Source organism: Camellia sinensis, unplaced genomic scaffold, assembly GCF_055761805.1.
Source record: "Camellia sinensis isolate YWXY unplaced genomic scaffold, ASM5576180v1 Unanchor1, whole genome shotgun sequence".
In the NCBI taxonomy this organism is placed as follows: Eukaryota; Viridiplantae; Streptophyta; class Magnoliopsida; order Ericales; family Theaceae; genus Camellia; species Camellia sinensis.
Genome location: NW_028128987.1, coordinates 26,248,626 through 26,271,451, shown reverse-complemented (window position 1 = coordinate 26,271,451; position 22,826 = coordinate 26,248,626). Strand labels below are relative to the sequence as shown.

Below are 22,826 nucleotides of genomic sequence, written 5' to 3'. Positions count from 1 at the left end.
ACATCCATGTGAATATTATGTAGAAAATTTGATAATTTTTTTGAAGTCTCTAGTATTGCTCTTTTATATTTTACACTTAAAAATGACTTACTCTAAGGTGGTGTTTGATAATCTAATTTAGCATTTAAAATTGAATATAATAAGTGATAATCAATTAAGTCTGTTTGATAATTACAATTGATATCCCTTAAAACTTAAGTAGCTCTTAAAATGTAACCCAAAAGTTAATAAAATTTTAAGTGATATAAAACTTATTTAATTATAACTGAATTTATAAATATTAAACATAAAGTAGCGACATATTCAAATATATATATATATATATCGATATATACTATTATAAATTCACTACAACCGTCACTGCCGCCATTATTGCTATCACTACATTCATTACCAATGTCATTGTTGTCATAAGTACCACTATCATTTCACTACAACTATCATATCATCACCACAATCGCCACTGCCATTACTATCACCACTATAACAACCACTACAACTCTTCACTTACACAATTATTGTCACTGTTGTCACAACCACTACCATCATTCTGACATCGTCGCTAACCTTTTTTTTTTTTTTTTTTTCTCTCTCTTTCTATAATATATACCCTTTTACCACCACCACAATCATTATCCATTAATTTCTACTACTATTGACATTAGCGTCATATCTAATGCCGTAATTGCGTCATATCTAATTTTGAAAACTAGCATATCTAATTCGCCATCTAATGCCGTTATTGCGTCATTTCTACTACTATTCTGCTATCTAATGCCGTCATTGCGTCATATCTAATTTTGAAAACTAACATGGATAGGTATATGTATTGCATGTATTGACATCATGTTTGCCATTATAGTAAACAAATAAAATTTGAAGAAATTTGTTTTTCATATCAATGCTATGAAAGGAGAATAATTATTGAATTTGAAAGGTAGTAATTAAGGAATTTGATATATATTATTACAATAATGAAAGATTCAATAATTATAATTAAAATGAAAGGGCCAATGATTTCATGACACATGTAAATTTGTATTTTTTTTCATTCAAAAATCCAAAAAAAATAAGTTAGGAGTGTTGAGTTCATAGACCTAAAACGTTGCTGCTTATATTATATACTTAAAAAATTATATTTTTGTGTTATATTATTTTATGTTGATATATTTATATTTTTTGTATTAATATATTATTATACTATTTCATTTTAATATTAAATTACTTTTGTAAAATGAGAGACAAAATAATCATTTCAACTCTAATCTCATAGGATTGGATTTAATTACCACCTTCCTATGGGATTGTTATGAGATATTTGAAATGTTCTAAATAAGTGTATTTTTTAATTTTTTTTATAAAAAATTATGTAAAAAAATAGTAAAAGTAGATGGAAAAATAGAAAATAGATGCTGATAGATATTAATTAATGTAACTCAAATATATATATATATATATCTATACAAAAAAATATTTTTTTTTAATACATGCCAAACAAACACTTAGGCCTCGTTTGGAAACAGGCTAATTCAGTAACTTTTTGCCTATTTGGCTAAAATATGAGCTAAAAAAAACTAGTATGTTTGGGATGACTTTTTGACTTTTTACGAAAAATTATGCAAAAAGTAATGAGAAAAGAGAATCTTTAACTTTTTTGTATGAATTATTGACTTTTTAACTAATTTAATAACTTTTTAACTGTTTAATTAAAAAATTCGATTACCAAACGAGGCCTTAGTCTTCTCATTAGAGGGGTTTCATAGCTATTAATCCTCATTGTAAATTTTCAAAATAAACATGACATTTGTTGGTCTCTCCCAACTGTTAGTCAAATCTTACGTTCCATCTCTGAAACAAGCAGATCCTTAAATGTAAGTTAATTTTGACTAGACCCTACACTTGGGTCAAGTTGTAGTTAATTTTTTTTGTAAGCTGTTATTCGATTGGTTGATGAAAAATGTCCACGTCACAGGAGAGTATCATATGGAAAAATTATATTGTAATTCAAGTGCAATACGTGGCTTTGTTCCTAATTAATCGCAATTCATCAATTTTTTTTGGAAAAATTATTGAAATATGTGTACATTATTTAATTCAATAACTTTTTGAGTAGACCTAAAAGTCCTACTTTTCCTCTCTCTCTCTCTCTGTTTTTTGCTTCACTCTTTACGTTTCCCCCTCTCTTTTTTTTTTCTGTATTTTTCTCTCATTTTTTTTGTCATGGATGACGACCGATGACCAACGACCACCATTGATGGGGGTTCACCGGTAACCACCAACCATCGAAATAAACTCGTGACTTCACCCTCAACGACGGCGAAGAAGATATATTTCCGACGAAGAAGATGAGTAGATCTACTTAGATCTAATGTAAATCTACATCAGATCTGAGTAGATCTATATCAGATTTGGCTAGATCTAAACAAAAAATAGTTGTCGAAGTACAATCCTCTCTCTATATCCGCCTTTCTCATTCGATCTCTTATTTTTTTTCTATATTTTCTTTGGTACACACTTCTCTTTTTCTGTTCTAATGAATAAAATTTTCAAGTTCTGAACAAGTAGTTTTCGAGTTTTAGTTACAGGCGGTGAAAATTGTAAAATTTTACAGTTTCAAATTTTTTTGGTGCTTGAATGAATCATGGTATAAAACTGTAAAAATTTGTAGTTTCATAACATTATTTAGAATTATAAAATTTTACAATTTCATAACATGTTTTTCAGTTTGATTAATAAGGATAAATACTTAATAAATTTTTGCTTTGAAACTATAACATTTTACAGTCTCAAATTGGAGCTTATTTGCTTAAACCTTACAAAAATTAAAAAATAGCATATGTTTTTCCCACTGCTGCTGTTTTTTGTCGTGTCATTTTTTTTTTCTTTTAGTTTATTAATATTTAGCACATTTTGCTATCTTTTTGCTCCAATTTCTCCATTTAGTCTTTTTTTTTTTTTTTTTTTTTTTTTTTTTTTTTCCGGCAATATTCTAGACATTCCAGTAAGTCTCCAGTGATGTTCTTAACGTCCAGTGAACGTTCTGAACATTCCGGCGACTTCTATTAACGTTCTTAACACTTCGGTGAACTTCCGGCGACTTCCCGGCAATACTCTGACGACTTCTGATGATGTTGAACATTCCGACGAGTCTCCAGTGATTGTTTGACGGAAGTTCAACAGTAGTAAGATATAACAGTGTCTGTAAATAAAAAAAAAAAATTAGAATTTTTTGGTAACAATTAAAAATATATAGTACTAATTGGTGCAAGTGTTTTGTTTGAAAATTAAATGGGTCTTGAACTTTGTATATGAAACTTATTGGTAAGTTCCTCCTTTTTTTTTTTTTTGCGTCTCAATCATCCCACATACTCTCAAATCTGATTATGGATAAAATGATTGGAGATAATTTTTGAGTTCTTTTTCATTAAATTAAAATAAAATTGAAGCTCAAAAATTGAATTTTTGATAATTGTGCTATTTCAAAAATTAAATTTACTTTTCAAATTAAATGACATGACAATGTATTAAAAAATTTAAATAAAATATTTCTCTCATATCTTCTCTAAATCCACCAATAATTTTATTTACATATAATTGGATCTAAGAAATGTTAGAGGAGTGGACTCATTTCAACGCTTCAAATGAACAGAACTTATTATGAATAGATTGAAATTCAGCTCGATAAAGGTATTTTTTGGTAATGATTGGGCTAAAGCCAAAAATGAAAGATTATAACTTAATAATCTTAAAGGAATTAAACGTTTCTTAATTTATTAAATTTTTATTAAAAATATTAAGAATTTTAAAAAATTTATTAAAATTTTTATTAAATACCTTAAATGAGTGTGAGACACACGAACTTACATGTGGATCCCACGTCATTTAGTAAAGGTAAATTACTCAATTTTTATTGAATTTTAAATACCCAAAAATCTATATTAAGGACGAGTTCGATTCGGTTGCACCCCAGACTCATCGTTTGATAGAGGAGGAATAGTGAGCGACGTGGCAAAATCTTTCACTCTAATTGCATCTGCCACTAAACCAACAACAGCAACAAACAATAATGCCCCCAAATACTCTCTCTGTGGGACTCCATTTCAGGCTTGAGTCGAGTCTCCACCACCTCTTGAGTGGAAATGCAAATGGCGGCGAGCGCAAGTTGTTGTTCTACCTTCCGATTCGACTTCCCCTCTGCTTTCTACTCACAAACAATAAGAAAGAAGCCTTCTGCTCCATTCCATCTTTCTACTTCTTATTCCTTTCTTTCTCACTCAACTTGTAAAATTTCTTCTATTTTTCGTTCCCATCATGTGTATCCTCCTATTGTTTCTCGTTTGAATGACCCTGTAATTGATGATCCAACCAAACACAACAACATCCCTCAACTTCAAATTAAAACCTGGTAATTCGTCTTTGCTCAAAATCTTTTTAATTTATTTTCATTCCCTTTTTGGGTTTTCTTGTCATAACATAGTGATTTCAATCAATACTCTTGTAATTCATTTACTTTTGAATTGTCTTGTTAGAATTAACAAAACCAAAACTACAAGCATGATTTTACTCTTTTATTTTATTTTCTTCAATTTCTTTACTGTGTTTGGGATTATAGGGAGAAAAGAAAAGAAATGATTACTCAAGTAATAAGAGAAAAAAAAAGAAAAGAAAAGAAAAGAAAAAAAAATGATTGTGATTTCTCTAATTTTTGTTTGGATAAGAAAGAAAGAAATAAAAGAAAGAAATAATTATGATTTCTCTCATTTTTGTTTGGTTAGATTTTATTAAGAGAAAAGAAAAGAAATTATTTTATGTTATATTACCAAAATAATTTTTTTATATTTTCAATCATTTTATTTCTTTTATTTTTATAGGGACAAAATTGGTATTATGAAAATAGTGGTTTCCTTTCTCTCCCAATCTCTCTACTCTTGGAAAGATTAAAAATGAGACTTATAAGAGAAATGAGTTTCTCTCCATTTCTCTCAATTTCTTTTTATTTCTCTTCACTTAGGTTATCTAAATAAGTACATATCTCTCCATTTCTTTTCTTTTCTCTCCAAATCACTCAATCCAAACATGGTGTTATAGGGGTGAAATTTTATGTGTGTTATTTAAAAAAGAAAAAAATGTATTTTATTTGATTCTTTGTTAAATATTTTAGTGGTGCAGGTACCTTGTAGGATCATGGTTTAGTAGGTTGTGGTCTTTTTGTATAGAAACAATATCTATTAATAAGGGAGGAAAAAATATTGTCAGATCAGAACTCTTCAATTGTGAAGAACATGAGTCCCGGTTCTCGTCAATGTGAATCAATTGGAGGTCTTCCCAGTTTGTAAATCAATCACACTGTCTACACATTCATTAACCCTCGTTGAATTTGATCCGACACCTACCTAGTTTTTGATTGTTTACATTCCATCATTGCACAATTGCTAGCCGGGTTCTCTAGGATGAAACTTTAAACCAATAAAATGAATGTTAGCAAAACATACTTTCCATGGATCTTGTATTGAGTGTTGCAATGATTATTGTGGTATTAAACTTATAATCATACAAACAAGGATGAATTTATGTAAGGTCTGGGGGGTCATGTGCCCCCCTCACTTTTTGATATATATATATGATTTTTTTTTTTTGCAATTAACTAGATTTGTTAGAGAGTAAGCATTGGTTCATTGATTAAAACTTTGGTCGACTAATCTTTAGATTATGGGTTCAAATCTAAGAATAGTCAGTTTGTATATTTATGCCAAAGGTTATTTTTTTAATTTACTTGATTTGTGTTAAAACTAGAGATTTGATTTATTGTGATTTGTGCTAAAATTAAGAATTTTGATTACAAATTTTAATTTTTTAAGTTTTACGCAATCATAGATAATTATTTTATTTTATTTTTAACAATGAATATTATGAATGATTAGTTGTTGAGTCGAATGAATGATAACTTAGTTGTATATATATAGAAATAGACATTTTTTATGGCATTGATAAAAATACTATTATGCAAAACTTTCAAACATGAAAACTCACTGGGGTTAATTGTAAAAGTTTACATTAAAAAATTTTGTAATTAATATTGAAGTTTTTGTGCGTACCGAATACTGCACTAGATGATTGTAGATCGGAGCTCCGCACCTGATTGAACTATTCAGAAGCTGAGACCCTGCAACAATGAGCACCGTTAGAGCTTCCCGGCCAAAGTTGGCCGGATAGCCCCTCCTGTGTGGGAGTAAGTGATCGGAGAAGATGGAAGATGCTCGCTAAGTGTAGAGAGTTGTGTTTAAGTGAGTGTGGTTCAACTCAACTTAGTTACCTTCAATGTGAAGTGAGTGTAGTTTATATAGAACTCCTTGCTTGTTGCCCAAGATGGTTTCATTGAGTTTTGGTGCTGCTAAGTTCCCTTTAGCATTGCTCAAGGTAGGGGACCATCAGGTAGTTGACAAGGGATGTATATACTTATTGTTGTCATGCTGATAACAAACCACATTCCCTTGATTAACCATTTTCGTAATTCTAGGTGAATGAGACCAGCTGAGGTGGCAGCTTGCACATGCATGCATTCACAGTTTCCATGTTTCCCTGAGAGGTTCCTTCAGCTTGGTACCGTGGCTCGGCCCTCCGCGAGATTGCTTGTAGAGATGGGCTAGCCCAGTAGGATATTTTTGTATAGGCTCAGCCCATTTTGGTTTGGTCCAAGGATCAGGTCCTGCAGCTTGGCCCAGCCCAACATCATGGCTGGACTAACCTTTCCACTGTGGGTTGGGCCTAAGTGCTTGAGGACTTGGGTGGATTTGTTGATCATGGAACTGGGCTGAATTGGCTCACCGAAATGTTCACCTGACTCATTTGGTCTTGGGTTTAGTGGATTGGGCCGGCCTAAGGCTTGGATCCGACCCGTTTCATATTTAGTCCTTTCATTTGCCCCTTAGCTTGCGCTAAGGTTCTCCTTGGGGGGAGTTACTGCTCAATACCCGAAGCGTCTCGTTTCTTCGGATTTGCTTCAGTTCAGCCTTGGTGATGGTTCAATCTTGACACACGCCTTCTGCATGTGTCTTCCCATGGTGACACGTGGTGGCACGGTACTAGTGCACAGAGATAGTGCGCTGATTCCATACAGACGGGCATGATTTGTGTACCTTCGCGCCGGTTGGGTGCAATAAATGTTCTAGGGTTGTCAATTCAAACCCCTTCGTCTTTCTTCAAACTTCAGAGAGTCCAAAACCCTTTCCGTTCCTCTGTTTTGGTTCCGACTAAGCTCTGCCCAGACGCTTCGCTGCCATTGCTGCTGCCATTCTCATTCCTGTCCCAAGGCTCTCCGCTTGTCGTTGCTGTTTAATCTCTATAAGTTCCCCTGAAATCTATCTTTTCTTCTAGTTTTCTATCTTGATCGCCCTCTTTGGCCCTCGCGCCATTGTTTCCAGCGACTAATTCCATTTCTTGCTTAGTTAAGTTTTGTCTTTGCCCTGCTTAGGTCTAGATAATGGGCAAATTTCGGGCGTTGGTGGATACTCCCGAGGCAATGGCCTTGTTTCGCCGTGACTACGATATTTCCGATGATGTGACCTTTTCGCTGGCGAGAGTCGACGCTAAGCGCATGGGTACCAAAAACATTGTTGCCTTCCCCATCGCTGCCATTGTCGAAGGAGGGGTCCGGTTTCCCCTCGATCCCTTAGTACGCCGTTTTCTGCACCAAGTTCAACTTACCCCTATGCAAGTGTCAGTAAATCTGTTCCGAGTTGTCTGTGGCGGTTGAGTCTGAACATGGACATCTGGGATATTCTGGGTTGTTATACTCTGTCGCACAATAAGGATCATAGCACCTATTATCTCCGTGTCTGCTTGGCTGACTGTCATCTTGTAACCGGCTTACCCAATTTGGATAAACACAACGATGATTTTTTGCAAGTCGGTGGTAATTGGGAATTTCATGCTAGGGCTGAGTTCCAATTCGAACGGATGCCCCAAAAGGATGGCTATCCAAGTCTGAGTTTTGTACCCTAGTACTTCTGTACTTCTGCTTGTTTGCTTGAATGTTATGCTAATGTTGTTCCCCCTTTCTTTGCAGAGGCTTCCCGTTATCAATGTAGATCGAACCACAAGAATACTGAGGCGATTAAAGCCGTTTTGAGATATAAGAAGAGATCCGCCCCCGAACTATTGGATTATTGAGCAACCTACCGTACCACAATCCAGAAAAAAGGCAAGGCTAGCTGCATCTCTCCTTGACCCTGATACTGAAACCGACTCTCCACCTGCTCCTCTGGTTACGAACCGCCGGCCTGGTCGAAGCTTATCTGTTGAGAGGACCCCTTATCCTACCCCTAGCTTCACAGGGGGAGGATCCATGGCAAAGAGATGGGTACTAGTGGACCTTGAGGCGGAAGCTTTTGGCTTCTCTTCAGCTCTGGAGACTTCTTTGGTCAAGGCCGAACCGAAGAGTCTTATGGGTGTGAAGCTTGAGATAGGAGCCTCTGGTTCTTCTGCTGCGACTGCTAATCCTGCTACTTCAATTGCTGAGAGGGCGAAGAAGAGAATAAGGGAGATTGGCAAGGCCATTGTTGGTGAGGTTTTTGGGGATCCCGTTAAGGATGAGTCATTTGAGAAGTGGGAACCGCCTATGCTGCATCAAGGCAGACCCATTTCTATCTCTGATTCGGTTGTTGCTTCTGGGGACTTTGCTTTCGATTTGACTAAAACCCTGTTGATGCTAGTAGATATGGCAGATCATAACGGACCTCGGGACATTCCAATCTTGAAGGGAACCCTTCAAATGATGATTGCTGTAAGTGCTACTCCATTTCTTTTTTGTGTTCTTTACTGATTTGTATTGTTTCCTTTCCTTTAGTACCTGTTTGTTTGCTGCAGTGTATCCAGAGGATGCATTTGTTCATCACCTGAGTTGAGGAACTAGAAAAGGCCATACTGGAGGCCGCCATGACTGCTGAGAGGTTGACAACAAGTGTGGAAGCTGAGAAGGAGGGGCGCAGGACTGCTGAGAGGGAGGTATTTTCGTTTGAGCAAGGTTATCACCTCGACTGAGAAGTCCAAGGAAGCTGTTATTGGGGTCCAGGCCCAACTTGAGGGGAAAATGGCCGAGCTGGAGGCAATTATTGCGGTGATGGCCATTGAACGTTCGGCTTTGGAAGCTAAGCACTGGCAGCAAGGTTGGGGCGAGGCTGGAGCCGCTTACAAAGAAGAGGTGCTGGTATTGTGAGACAAGCTTTTTCTGAAGGGTTGGACAAGTGCTCTGACCGTTGCTCAAATTCCTGAAGGGTCTCCTTTGTTTCTAGATATTCCTATTCCCTCAATGCCCTTGGGTCTGAAGGCTACTGCTACCCCTGCTACTACTCCAGCTAAGATTTCTTCAAGAACTGATTCTGCAAACAAGACTTTGGAGAGCGATACTGCCAATGAAACGGTGAATGTTGAAGGGGGTGGAAACTGAAGCTGTGGGAGATGTGGTTAAGGAGGCTTCTGCTTTCCAGGAAGTTGGAGCTATCTCTACTTTTCCTCCCCAGGATGGCCCGGATAAGATTGTGGATGCTACTCCTGAAATTCCTCCTGCTGATGAAAGTTGAAGTGACCTTTGGAACGATTTGAAGTTTTTCTTTTTACATTTTACTTTTTCTCATTTTTTACTTTTCTGCTGTATTAGAGCTCGGTCTTTCTGACGAGTTGCCCCCTTAAGTTGGTCAAGACAATTTTCTTTCTTCTTGCTGCTGTTTTGCGAGGCTAGCTATGCCTTTGGTAGAATTTTCCTTCTGATATTGCAATCTGATATGTTTTGCTTTCATACCTGCGTTGTTCAGACTATTTGGCCCCGGTCGAGCACTGTTGAGACCACAGGGTCGAATAGATGCTCGGTCTGCATGGTTGTATTGATCTTTTTAATTGAATGAGAGTAACTTACTCAGGTCCAGGTTGATTTTAAGAAAAACAATTGTTTGGCCCCTCCTGGAGCTAAGTAAGATTGGTATTGAAGAACTAGCTCTCTGGGAGAGTTGCTTAAGTTGATGTTGATTTTGATAGCATAAGTGCCATTGAATGGGACAAAAGATTCAAAGGGTAGATGTCATACTCAGGTTCAGGTTGGTTCCGAGAAACAGTTGTTTGTCCCCGCCTGGTGCTGAGTAAGATTGCTGTTGAAAGTTTGGTCTTGAAAGAATTGTCCAAGTCTGTTCCAACTTTGTTTGGATGCAACAGTACTGAAGTGTTGATGTGATGATCCTTAAGAAATTCTGTGATTTCCAAGAAAATGAATTGGGCATCAAAAAATTCGTTAGGGCGGTTTCCACCAAGCAGTTCCACTTGGCTAAAATCCATTTTGGTGGCCAAACATAACTCCACCAAGCAATCCCACTTGGCATGTTTGAGTGCAGACCAAAACTAAATTCCGTTCGGTCGTTCTGAAACTTTTTCCGTTTAGTTAAAACCAAAGCTAAATCTGGTTAGTAAACACTAAAGCTAATTCCGCTTGGTAAACACCAAAGCTAATTCCGTTTGGTAAACACCAAAGCTAATTCCGTTTGGTAAACATCAAAGCTAAGTATGTTTATTTTGAAATATGCCCCTAGGGCTTGGATTATAAAGTTCAAGTTAAGCAATAATCTGCTCTAACCACAAAGCTGTATAGGTGCTTGGAAACAAAAGTTCAAAGAAATAGGGAGGCATTTTCATTAAGCAAAAGATAAATGCTTTTATACTTGATAGATAATTGTCGAGCCGAGGTATGGCCTTACCCTTGATATCCTCCAAGTAGTATGCTCCATTTCCAGCAACGACTGTAACCTTGTATGAACCTTCCCAATTAGGTCCTAATTTTCCTTCACCAGGCACTCTTTTCTGATCCATGACTTTCCTCAAAACCAATTCCCCAGGTGTGAATTGCCTTGGGAAAACTTTTTGGTTGAAACCCTTGATGAGCTGCTGCTGATAGGTTACAAGTCTGATCAGTGTTGCTTCTCTTCGGCCCTCTGCCATATCCAGTGCTTGTGCAATAGCTTCCTTATTACTTGCATCTTTAAACAGTTCCGATCGGAGGGTTGGGAGACCAACTTCAAGTGGAATAACAGCCTCCATTCTGTAAGTTAGGGAGTAGGGTGTTTCCCCCGTTGAGCGCTGTGCCGTGGTTCAGTAGGCCCATAACACGTGGGGTAACTCTTCAACCCATTTCCTTTTTGCACTTTCGAGCCACTTCTTTACTTCGTTGATGATGGTTTTGTTTGACGCCTCTGCCTGCCTATTACTCTGTGGGTAGCCCAGAGAGGAGTTCCGATATTCGATCCTGAGGTCGGCACAAAATTTCCTGAAGATCTTTCTGTCAAACTGTGTTCCATTGTCTGCAATCAGTACCCGCGGGATGCCGAAATGGACCATGACATTCTTCATGACAAATCGCTTTATGTCTGCTTCTTTGATGCTTGCCAGTGCTTCAACTTCAACCCACTTGGTGAAATAGTCGGTTGTAGCGATGAAGAATCGTCTATTCCCAGTGCCCCATGCCAAAGGTCCAACGATATCCAGACCCTACTGGGCAAAAGGCCACGGGCTAATAAGTGGAGTAAGAGTTTTGACTGGTTGATGAATTAGTGGAGCGAACCTCAGACACTTGTCACACTTTTGAACATATTGCTGTGCATCCTGTTGCTTCCGTGGCCACCAGTACCCATGAGTGAGGGTTCGGTGTGCTAATGACCTTCCACCAACGTGGCATCCACAAATCCCGTCGTGAATTTCGTAAAGACCATTTTCGACCAGATTTGGATGCAAACATAACAGATAAGGACCGAGATAAGAGCGTCGGTATAGCTTCCCAGATGGTGAGATCCAAAACCGAGCTGATTTGTGTCGAACTTTGTTGGCTTCCTTCTTGTCTTCAGGGAGAGTGCTGGATTTTAGAAAAACAAGTATTGGATTCATCCAGCTCGGCTCTAGGTTAGTGCAGAGGACTGGAGATGTAATGCTTGGTTCTGGCACAAACTTAACCCACACTTTTCTAGCATCATTGGCATCTACTGATGAGCCGAGGTAGGCCAAAGCATCAGCGTGACTGTTTCTGTCCCGATTGATTCGTTCCACTCGTATGGATTGGAATTTTTTAAGTAAATCCCTTGCCTTGTCTGCATATATGGCCATTCTTTTATCTTGTGCTTCATAGACCCCAGTGAGTTGGTTGACAACCAACTGAGAATCGCTGAAAACCAGGAGTTGTTTTTCACTGAAGTGTTCGGCACTGCGTAAACCAGTTAACAGTGCTTCATATTCTGCTTCATTGTTAGAGGCCTTCCAACCAAGCCTAAGAGCATGCTCCCAGATAAATCCTTTTGGGGATATAAGTACTACCCTTGCCCCCGAGCCTTAGTTATTGGATGATCCGCCAACGTAGAGCTGCCAGATGTCACCAATGAAGAGTTTCGATGCTTCTGAAGCGCATTACTTTCCCAATTCGGTGGTGCGCGACACCTATATCGAGCTGGAGTTTTGATGTTCGGTGCTCTGGGTGGGAGCGAATTTAGCGACGAAATCCGCCAAGACCTAGGCCTTGATTGTTGTCCTGGGTTGATACTGAATGTCAAACTCACCAAGCTCAACCGCCCATTTCGCTGTTCGGCCGGAGAAATCGGCTCGGCTGAAGACAGATCTGAGGGGGAATTTAGTGAGGACATTGATGGTGTGACCTTGAAAGTAATGTTGTAGCTTCCTTGAGGCAATAAGTAGTGCGTAAGCCAGCTTCTCCAAGGGTAGGTACCGTGTCTCGGCATCTAGGAGAGTCTTGCTAACGTATTACACCGGCCTCTATTCCTTTTCAACTTCGCGAATCAGTACTACGCTTACGGCGTGATCTGAAACTGCCAGATACAGTTACAGTTACAGTTCTTCCCCCGGTTTTGGAGTGGACAGGAGAGGTGGTGTACTGAGATACTTCTTGAGGCCTTGCAGTGCTTTAGTACATTCAGGACCCCATTCGAATGTAACCTTTTTCCTTAGTAGCTGAAAGAAAGGCTTCATTCGATCTGAAGACTTGCTAATGAACCGATTTAGGGCGGTTGCCATTCCGGCCAGCATCTGTAGTTCCTTAGGCCTCGTTTGGGGACTTACTTTTTTAGCCAATTAGCTAAAAAGTTACTAAATTAGCCAAAAAGCCAACAACTCATACCAAAAAGTCAAAGATTCTCTTTTCTCTCTACTTTTTGCACATCTTTTTGTAATTAGCCAAAAAGTCATCCCAAACATACAAGTTTTTTTTACCTACCTTTTTAGCCAAATAGCCAAAAAGTTACTAAATTAGCCTGTTCTCAAACGAGGCCTTACCCTTGTTGGTATTTCGAGCTCTTGTATTGCTTTGATTTGATTCGGATTTGCCTCGATTTCTCTGTGAGTCACCATGTACCCTAAGAATTTCCCTGTTCCTACCCCGAAAGCGCATTTCGAGGCATTGAGGCAAAGCTTATGGTTTTTCAGGATATTGAAAACTTCTCTCAGTCGTGTTGGACATTGACAACTTCGGACAGTCCTAAATGCATGTCCAACACTTTTTCAACGTGTCTTAATTAAAAAATCAAATGCATAATATCTGGCTCTTTATCGACCCATCGTGGATACTTTGATTACTTCTTGAACTCTTTGAATACGTCCTATGTGATGAATACCTTTATAATAACAATGGTTTGCATTCTTTTATGCACTCTAAATATGTTTTGAAATATCATTAAAATGAATACATCTTGCGTATTTCAATGTTGTGTAAGAATATAATTGTTACGTGAATGATATCTTAATGTTTAAGTTCTGAAATATATAGCTTTTTAATGTAATTAGTGTTGCCCTATATATTTTTCATTATATTTGAATAAATTATTCATATATAAGACATAATAAATTTGTAAAAATATAAAAATTTAACGTGTCCCTAGTATGTCATGTCTTGCATTTTTTGACAATTGACATGTCGGCGTTTCAGTTTCGTGTCCGTGTCTGTGCTACTTAGCTTGGGAGAGCTACTGTATATTCGATTCTTCATTTATTTTTATAGTTTTTGAAAATCAATTTGTATTTATGCTTGGCCATTCAAGGATGATTTTGAGTATTTTCAAAATAGATTGTAATATTTTGGCTTTCTGATTATTTCATGCAACAATTTTTTTGTGTGTCTTGCAGTAGTTGGAACTGGAGGGGCTATTCCATTCGCTATCAGTATTCTGGGAACAATGGCCCTGTATTAGTTTTAGTTCACGGCTTTGGAGCAAACAGGTCCTCATCGTTCATATTTTGCTTGTCATCTACTAATTGATATAGGTATTAAACTGGACAAACTGCTCGGCACAAAAAATTATCTATCTTCATGCTTTTTGTTGCTTCTATGATTTGAAATGTCAAAATTGGTTTATACGAGGATTTTATGTGAATGGTTTGAGTTCTCAAAGGTTAGGCTAAACTTACACACACAGTTTATGGAGCTTTAAAAATGTACTGGTATAATCTAGTTGTAATAATGAGATAAGGGAGGTCTTTCCTATCAGCTAGAGCTATTTTTGGTCTTGTAATGTTTACAAATTAACCTATCATGAGCGACACTTTCCTTTCTTTCATCTCAAGATTCACAACACCTTAATAAAGATGGGCACATTTTATATTGTGAAATTAAAAGAAAAAAAAACAAAAAAACACAAAGTTCATTCTCGTCATGGGTAAAAAGCTCAAGAAAAATTAAAATTAAAGAACTTGCAAAAATTGGAATTGACAAATAAATTCAAGGTGGGGCAAATTGAAACCATGTGCAATCAAGTTTTCAGCCTTAATAGTGTCTTATTTTATGATTATTTATGTTAGATTTAAACCTAGTTTGGCTTTTGTCTGTTTTCTAATGGTTTTACAGAGGGTATTTTGCCAATTTCAATATTTTTTGGACATGATCACATGTGTTGTAAGGTTGCCTATGGTTCTGCTTTTGAGTGAAATATGCTATTGGTCATAACACATGATTTTAGTAGGATTAAATAGGTTTTGGAAGGCGAGGCCTTATTTTATAAATTTAGGAGTCAGGTCTTATTAGAATTAGGAGTTCTTAGAAGGCTATTTAAAGTTATGGAATGTTTCAAATTCAATTGAGAATATGTTTTAGAGAATTTTTGGAGCTTTTTGGAGCTTCTTTTGGATCGTGTGATGTATCCCATACCTAGATGTGATGCCTAGATTTTCCTCTTCCTTCCTTATTCTTTTTCCTTGTGTTGTTGCAATTTTAATAATTTCAATCTCAAACTGGATTTGTTTAGCCACCCTTCTCGTACCATTAAACCTTATTTCACAAGCCTATGTGTCATGGGGCGAGGTTTCAAACACAAGCACACCTCGTGTGGCGCTTACCAAGTCCCATTAGGTAAGCCAAGCAAGCTCAAATCTTCGATGGAAGCAAATTACAAGCAAGCAACCAAAGCAGATACAAGCAAAAGTATGACAAATGGAAGCAACAAACTAGGAGCGAAATAACAATAATTCCATTAACAAAAGAGTGAAATTACAATGCCACTACAATGCACAAATGTGCTGCAAAATTGCCCTAGCCCTTGCCTGAGTTGGGGTACATTAAAGGCACAAGTGGTCTGGTTCATCACGTGGGTACCCCCTCCTTATAATAGCTTCTTAGGCCTTTTCAGAGTGGCAGGAGGAAACATTGGGTATGCTTGAGGAGTCATAATGACTATTACAAAATTAATAATAATTACAAAAAAAGGAAATAGGCAACATGCCTTGTATTACATCAAAGTATATATTCTATATTAGTCACACACCCTTGGATGTGCAGCAAAAAGTGGCTAGATTATCCCATATGTGCGAAGGTGGTTGCTGTGGGCCAAAGGTTGGCTCTAGGCTTGCTTGGTATGTGGCTTGCCATGGGGCTGCTTGGGCAACGCTTGACCCATGTCTTGGGCATCTCTTGGGCAATGTTTGGCTCTTTGCTTGGGCACCTCTTGGCACTCGTGGGACATCAAAGGGCTCTTTGGGGCAGCCCGTGGCACGATGTCACGAGTTAACAATTTGACTTGAGCTCGCAATGCTTGCAAGTGGCGTGTTGGCCCCAAGTAGTCCAATGCATGCCCAATGACTTTGCACACCAGCCTGCCCATGGATGCACGCTGGTGGGTGTCAAGCAAGTCTTGATGGCAAATGGGCAACCTTTAGGTGACCAAAGGGCGGGCCTCTGACATACTATTGAGAGTTGTCATTGGTCTCCATGTAGGTATGGAAACCCCATGGATAGTGTCATCGAGGGGCATGAGTGCCGACACTACTTGTCATATCCTAGCAGGAGGTTTACATACGCACTCGCTGTTCCGCGCATTGTAGTATTTTGTGGTGTCATCTTAGATTGAGCGGATTGGCTTATTGAGGCGCTATCATTAAGACCTCGTGTGCTAACTCGTGAACATTGGCTTGGGTTCAACCGTGAACGTGAGGGTCCTGTAGCCTAGCTAGCGATTTGGTGACAATGCTATGCTTGTGATCATTTGAATGGCATGAAGCATTGCCATCATGCAAGGCACATTGTGCAAACTTGTGGGAAGGCGGAATGCTAATTGAGGGCTATGGACATACGTTGTCCTGCTCATGCTACAGGCTAGTGCAATGCCTCGAGTGCGCAATGGCCCTTGGTGGATGGTTTAGCATGTGAGTGTGTGTATCATCAATTCTTGACAATGGAGAGTTGTCAATAGTCAATGCATAACCTCAAGGTTCCATCTTTCTTCTTGGCGAACAATGCTAGTGCTCCTGATGGAAATGTACTAGGTTTGATGAACTTTTTATCTAGTAATTCCTATAACAGCGTCTTCAATTCTTGAAGGTTTGCTATCGATATTGGTGAAGTCCCATATTGCAGTTCAATCGTAAAATCTAACTCATGCTTTGGAGGTAATCCTGGTAGTTCATCAGGAAACACATCTGCGTACTCGCCTACCACACGAGGGAGTCCCATATCCTTTCGATCTTCGTCCTCCAAAATCAGGCTCGCTAGCTCCTTTAAATCGGAAACGAGTCGTCACTGTTTTACAGTGACAATCTATCTCCCTTCTAGTTCACAAGATTTACATACTAGATTCACTTGGATTTGACAGCCTAAGGGTGAAGCAACACTCATAGTTGTTTCTAATGTTTCCAGTTCTAAACCCCAGCTATTACACTTGAATTTTAATTTTTAATAGTTATTGGGAAAAATCTGAGGCTCCGTTTGGTGGAGCTCTCAAACTTTAGTTCTATGCTTTATTTTGAACGTGATGTTTGTTTACAACTTTCAAAAATTAATTCTACACTTATTTTTGAAAACTCTGTCGAAGGCGGGAAAATTTGGGTTAATTGGTTGTCCCCCGGACATCCGATCGGTTGACTGGAACAATGCACATTTTTTTTTTAAACAATCGTCACCTTTTATTTTTTATATTTTAAATAAAAAAAATTCGGAATATTTTAATTTTTTTTATGAGCTTTGAATAGAATTTTAAGTTGTGTATTTGGTTATGAGTTGTAAGTTTTTGTATCAAATATCATATGTCACATCAAAAATTCTCCACTCAATTCAAAACTCTTTTCAAAACTCATTTACCAAACAAATTTTCCATACTCAAATCATAATTCCAAAACTCACAAACTCAAAATACAACTTTATTCTCAAATCATATTTAGAAAACTCTACCAAACGCTACCTGAGTTTTTAATAGCGATGATGGAAATATTGTTTAATTTTATTGCTTTATCCAGACCCTTGAAAGATTTGCTTGGAGTCGCCACCTAAGATAGAGTTTGTGTGTGTTAGGGCATTTGGAAAATAGATTTCTAATGAGCCAATACGTCTATATTTTATGATTGTTAATGTGGGGTCTGTTGTGTTTTAATGACTTTCATTAATGGTATGTTTTCCCTATATATACTGAAACCTGTTGGGAGTGCATGAACTTTGGTTTTTGCAATGATTGGTATACCAATTTGTTAATTTTGTTGCTTATGGAGATGAAAATGTGTTGATTGTGAAGTTTATTAGTCTGCTCGTGGGCTTGGTGGTGAGTGGATGGTTATTGGTATTAATATACTACTGCTTGGATTTTTGACAAACTAACTACTAACTTATATATATGATAATATGATTATACTTAATTACCCATACGTAAAACTGGACAAGCATGCAGTGGATATAAAAGCATGCAAAGCCCCAGAGTCAAACAATACTCTGAAGCTTGGGTAACCAGCTTAGGGTATGATGAGATATCACCCCTTATTTATAAATGAAGATTTAGGGTTTACAAAGAAGACAATTACAAGATGATCCCTGAGTGCGTAAAAATGATTACAGATCTTAGAGACTTTCGGCTAATATAATATGCTAAGTGCCTTTCGGTGATTATAATATGTCAACACTCCCCCTCAAGCTGGTGCGAAGATATCTTTCATGCCCAGCTTGCCTAATATGTCATGAAACGGTTTATTCCCAATTCCCTTGGTGAGAATGTCAGCAAGTTGTTCACCAGACTGAACAAAAGGAGTACAAATGGTACCACTAGTGAGTTTCTCCTTAATGAAGTGGCGATCAATCTCAACATGTTTTGTCCTGTCATGTTGAACGGGATTGTGAGCAATGTTGATGGCGGCCTTATTATCACAGTATAACCGCATGGAGTCCGTCTGAGCAATTCCTAGATCACTCAACCATAATTTGATCCATAAAAGTTCACACACACCTTGTGCCATAGCTCTAAACTCAGCTTCTGCACTTGACCTGGCAACCACATTCTGTTTTTTACTCCTCCAAGTAACTAGGTTGCCGCCGACAAATGTGCAATACCCTGAAGTTGATCTCCTATCAGTTACTGACCCAGCCCAGTCAGCATCTGTATAGGCTTCTACACGAAGATGATCATACTTTGAAAAAAATAGACCCTTACCAGGAGCAGACTTCAAATACCTCAAGATTCTCATGACAGCCTCAAAGTGAATCTGATGAGGAGCATGCATAAACTGACTAACTACACTGACAGCAACAGCAATATCAGGACGAGAGTGAGATAGGTAAATGAGCTTACCAACTAAACGTTGATAGCTCCCCCTATCCACAACTTCTCCTCCTTCATCATCCCCCAATTTCTGATTGGGTTCCAGTGGGGTGGCACATGCCTTGCAGCCAAGCATCCCAGTTTCCTTCAACAGGTCAAGCACATATTTTCTCTGTGAGATAAATATCCCATCCTTAGAGCGAGCAACTTCAATTCCCAAAAAATACTTCAAGCTTCCCAAGTCTTTGATTTCAAACTCTTTGGCTAAATATTTCTTCAACAGAGGTATTTCCCCATTATCATTGCCTGTAAGAACTATGTCATCTACATAAACAATAAGTGCTGTAGTCTTACCGCATGAGGAATGTTTCACAAATAATGTGTGATCTGCCTGACTTTGTTTGAAGCCATATTTAAACATAGCCTGAGTGAATCTCTCAAACCAAGCCCTTGGAGACTGTTTGAGACCATATAATGACTTCCGAAGTTTGCATACTTTCCCTTCTGTTTGATGATTCTCAAAACCCGGAGGAATGTCCATATATACTTCTTCTTCGAGGTCACCATGGAGAAAAGCATTCTTGACATCAAACTGATAAAGCGGCCAATCTAGATTAGCTGTTAGAGAAAGAAGTACTCTGACTGAATTCATTTTAGCCACGGGTGCGAAGGTCTCCTGATAATCGATGCCATATGTCTGGGTGAATCCTTTTGCCACAAGTCTTGCCTTGTAACGCTCAATAGACCCATCTGCTTTGTGTTTCACAGTATATACCCATTTACAGCCCACAGGTCGTTTGCCCGTAGGTAACTCAGTCAATTCCTAAGTGCCATTCTTCCTAAGTGCTTTCATTTCCTCAATCATGGCTAGTTTCCACTCAGAGATAGCAAGAGCATCCTGAAAATGGTTAGGAATGCTAACAGAGGAAATATTGGACACAAATGCTCTATATGAGGATGACAAATGAGAGTATGATACAAACTGTGAGATAGGATGTTGAGTACAAGATCTCACACCCTTTCTTTTGGCAATAGGAACATCAAGATCAATGGACTCACGAGATTCAAAATTACCTAGACTCTCATCAGAAGCAGGAGATGGCAGTGGAGTAGCAGAAACGGTCCCGTGTATCCAGTTAACTTGTTTTCTATCGATGTCCCGGATATAAACATGTCCATCCTTATTCTTGGTGACAGTGGGTTCTATAGTTCCAGTAGAAGAGGGTGGTGCAAGAACAACTGGTTCTATCATAGGAGGCACAGGACTCACTTCTACCATAGGAGGCACAGGACTCACTTCTACCATAGGAGGCACAGGACTCACTTCATACCAAGGCTCCCCCGGAAGTGAGGACGGGGACACCGGAGAGGACAAGTGTAAAAATTTATGTATTTATTGATTGTTGTTCTTTATTACAATTACAAGGATTCCTATTATATAGGAGTGTGTTTGGGAGTAGGTGGAGAGTAGGTGAAGTGGAGGTGGTAGTGGTGTAGTGGGTTAGGTTTAGTGGAGTAGGTGAGGTGGTAGTGGTGGTAGGTTTATGGTAAATTCTAACAGCCCCCCGCAAACTCAAGGAGGATAGAAACTAACCAACTTGAGTTTGAAGAGAGGAACAAAACAAGAACAATACATAAAAATAAAAAAAAGGATAGGAGACACTGTATGGTCGTGTCAGACCGTTGGTGAAGACACTGAAAGGTGGTGCCATAACGTTGTAGAGGACACTGGATGGTGGTGTCATAACGTTGTAGAGGACACTGTATGGGGGTGTCATAACGGTGTAGAAGACAGTTTATGGGGTCATGTCGGACCGTTGTAGAAGACAGTTTATGGGGTCATGTCGGACCGTTGTAGCAGACAATGTTGTGACAGTTGTTGTGACAGTTTACGGAGTCTTGCTGGACCCTTGTAGAAACTAACCGGAATCAATGTCGGGACAGTTTACAGAGTCTTGTCGGACCCTTGTAGAAACTAACCGGAATCAATGTCGGGACAGTTTACAGAGTCTTGTCGGACCCATAAAGGAGCTAACCGGAATCAATGTCGGGACAGTTTACAGAGTCTTGTCGGACCCTTGAAGGAGCTAACCGGAATCAATGTCGGGACAGTTTACAGAGTCTTGTCGGACCCTTGAAGGAGCTAACTGGAATCAATGTCGGGACAGTTTACAGAGTCTTGTCGGACCCATAAAGGAACTAACCGAAATTAATGTCGGGACAGTTTACAGAGTCTTGTCGGACCCATAAAGGAGCTAACCGGAATCAATGTCGGGACAGTTTACAGAGTCTTGTCGGACCCATAAAGGAACTAACCGAAATTAATGTCGGGACAGTTTACAGAGTCTTGTCGGACCCATAAAGGAGCTAACCGGAATCAATGTCGGGACAGTTTACAGAGTCTTGTCGGACCCTTGTAAAAGCTAACCGGAATCAAATGTCGGGACAGTTTATGGGGTCTTGTCGGACCGTTGTAGAAGTTGCACCCTCAAAAGGTGTGCCCAATTTTTCAAAAGGCGTGCCATCAAAAGGTGAGCCGGACATGATGGCGAGGCACGTGAGCGCCTTGGCTTGCGCGCCCGTTTTGTCGGCTAGTGGTAAGAGGCGTGCGATGCGCGTGGCTGCCTCGGCTATTTAACGGAGGCTGAGGCCGAGGCAAAAGGCTGAGACAAAAACTTGCGAGAGATATTCTGAGAGAGATTTCTGAGAGAGATAGTCTGTAACACTCTGTTGTCTGAGAGAGATTTCTGAGAGAGATACTCTGTAATACTCTGTGGCCCAGAAAATGGCGTCATCTTCCCGGAGTCTGCTCACTCTCTTTCCCGACCTCAACGAGTCAACAAGAGAGACAACTGGTGCGGTGGCACTGGAACCTCAACCAAGCGCCCTGGAGTTTACTCCGTTGAACTTTCCGATGCGGTCTGTGGAGCAAAGAATGGCAGTGCAGTCGGATGTGGAGGCCAATCAGTATACTTTGAAGGCATGTGTGGAAAGCATGACGGCGGTTACAAACTTGTCGAACCGGCTGCAGAGTAGGACAAATGAGGTGCAGCATTTAAACGCCCAACTGGCTCTGCTCCAACGCATGTATAAGGATGCGCGAGCAGAGATAAGTGTGCTGAAAGCAGAAAACAAGGAGCTGAAGCGGAAGGCCACCGTCATGTTTCGATTTGGAGGTCCGCCATATGCTGCAGTGGAGGAGTATGGGGGAGTGAACGTGCTCGGTAGACAAGGAAACACGGAGGCAACACCGTCAAGGGCCGTCCAGGACGGAGGCAAGAAGAAGAGACCTGCAGCAGAGTAGAGAAGAAAAACCCCGCCTGTGGATGAGGTTGTTTGTTTTGTTTTGTTTTGTTTGTTTTGTTTTTTTTTTTTTTTTTTTTTTTTTTTATGTAAAAAATGTGATCGGGGTTGATCCCTGAGATGAATAAAATATGGTTTGTTGTGCAAATTTGTAAATTATTTGTTTTTTTTTTTTTTTTTTTTTTTAATTGGAAAAATTATGTGTCAAAATAATATATTATAACAAACATATATATATAGTAAAATAAAAGAAAGTGCGCTGGATTATGGCTCCAGGCCTCTTTTTGGTGAAAAGAATCAGAATATATATATATATATATATATGATTATGTTTGTATGAAAAAAAAATAAAATAAGGAAAAGGCTGAAAATGTTAAAAAAAAATTGTGGGTGTGCTGGAGTGGGTTCAAAAGTGGACTGATAATGAGTACGAAATAAAAAAGAAAAGGAAAGTGGGGAACAAGCACCAATAAGCTTTATAATAAA

At 38.8% G+C, this 22,826-nt stretch overlaps 1 protein-coding gene across 2 annotated transcripts in view; it reads left to right on the top strand.

The window, feature by feature from the left end:
- Window positions 1-3,936: 3,936 nt before the first annotated feature.
- LOC145814302 (uncharacterized) overlaps window positions 3,937-22,826 on the top strand; it is a 37,400-nt gene continuing 18,510 nt past the window's right edge. Inside the window, exons 1-2 of one of the 2 annotated variants that reach the window (XM_082910973.1) lie at window positions 3,937-4,405; window positions 14,158-14,250. In XM_082910973.1, the coding sequence (XP_082767099.1) occupies window positions 4,140-4,405; window positions 14,158-14,250 (359 nt within the window). In that variant the 5' untranslated portion in view covers window positions 3,937-4,139. The remainder of the gene's footprint in view (window positions 4,406-14,157; window positions 14,251-22,826) is intronic. The other variant, XM_082910974.1, reaches the window with a different exon arrangement.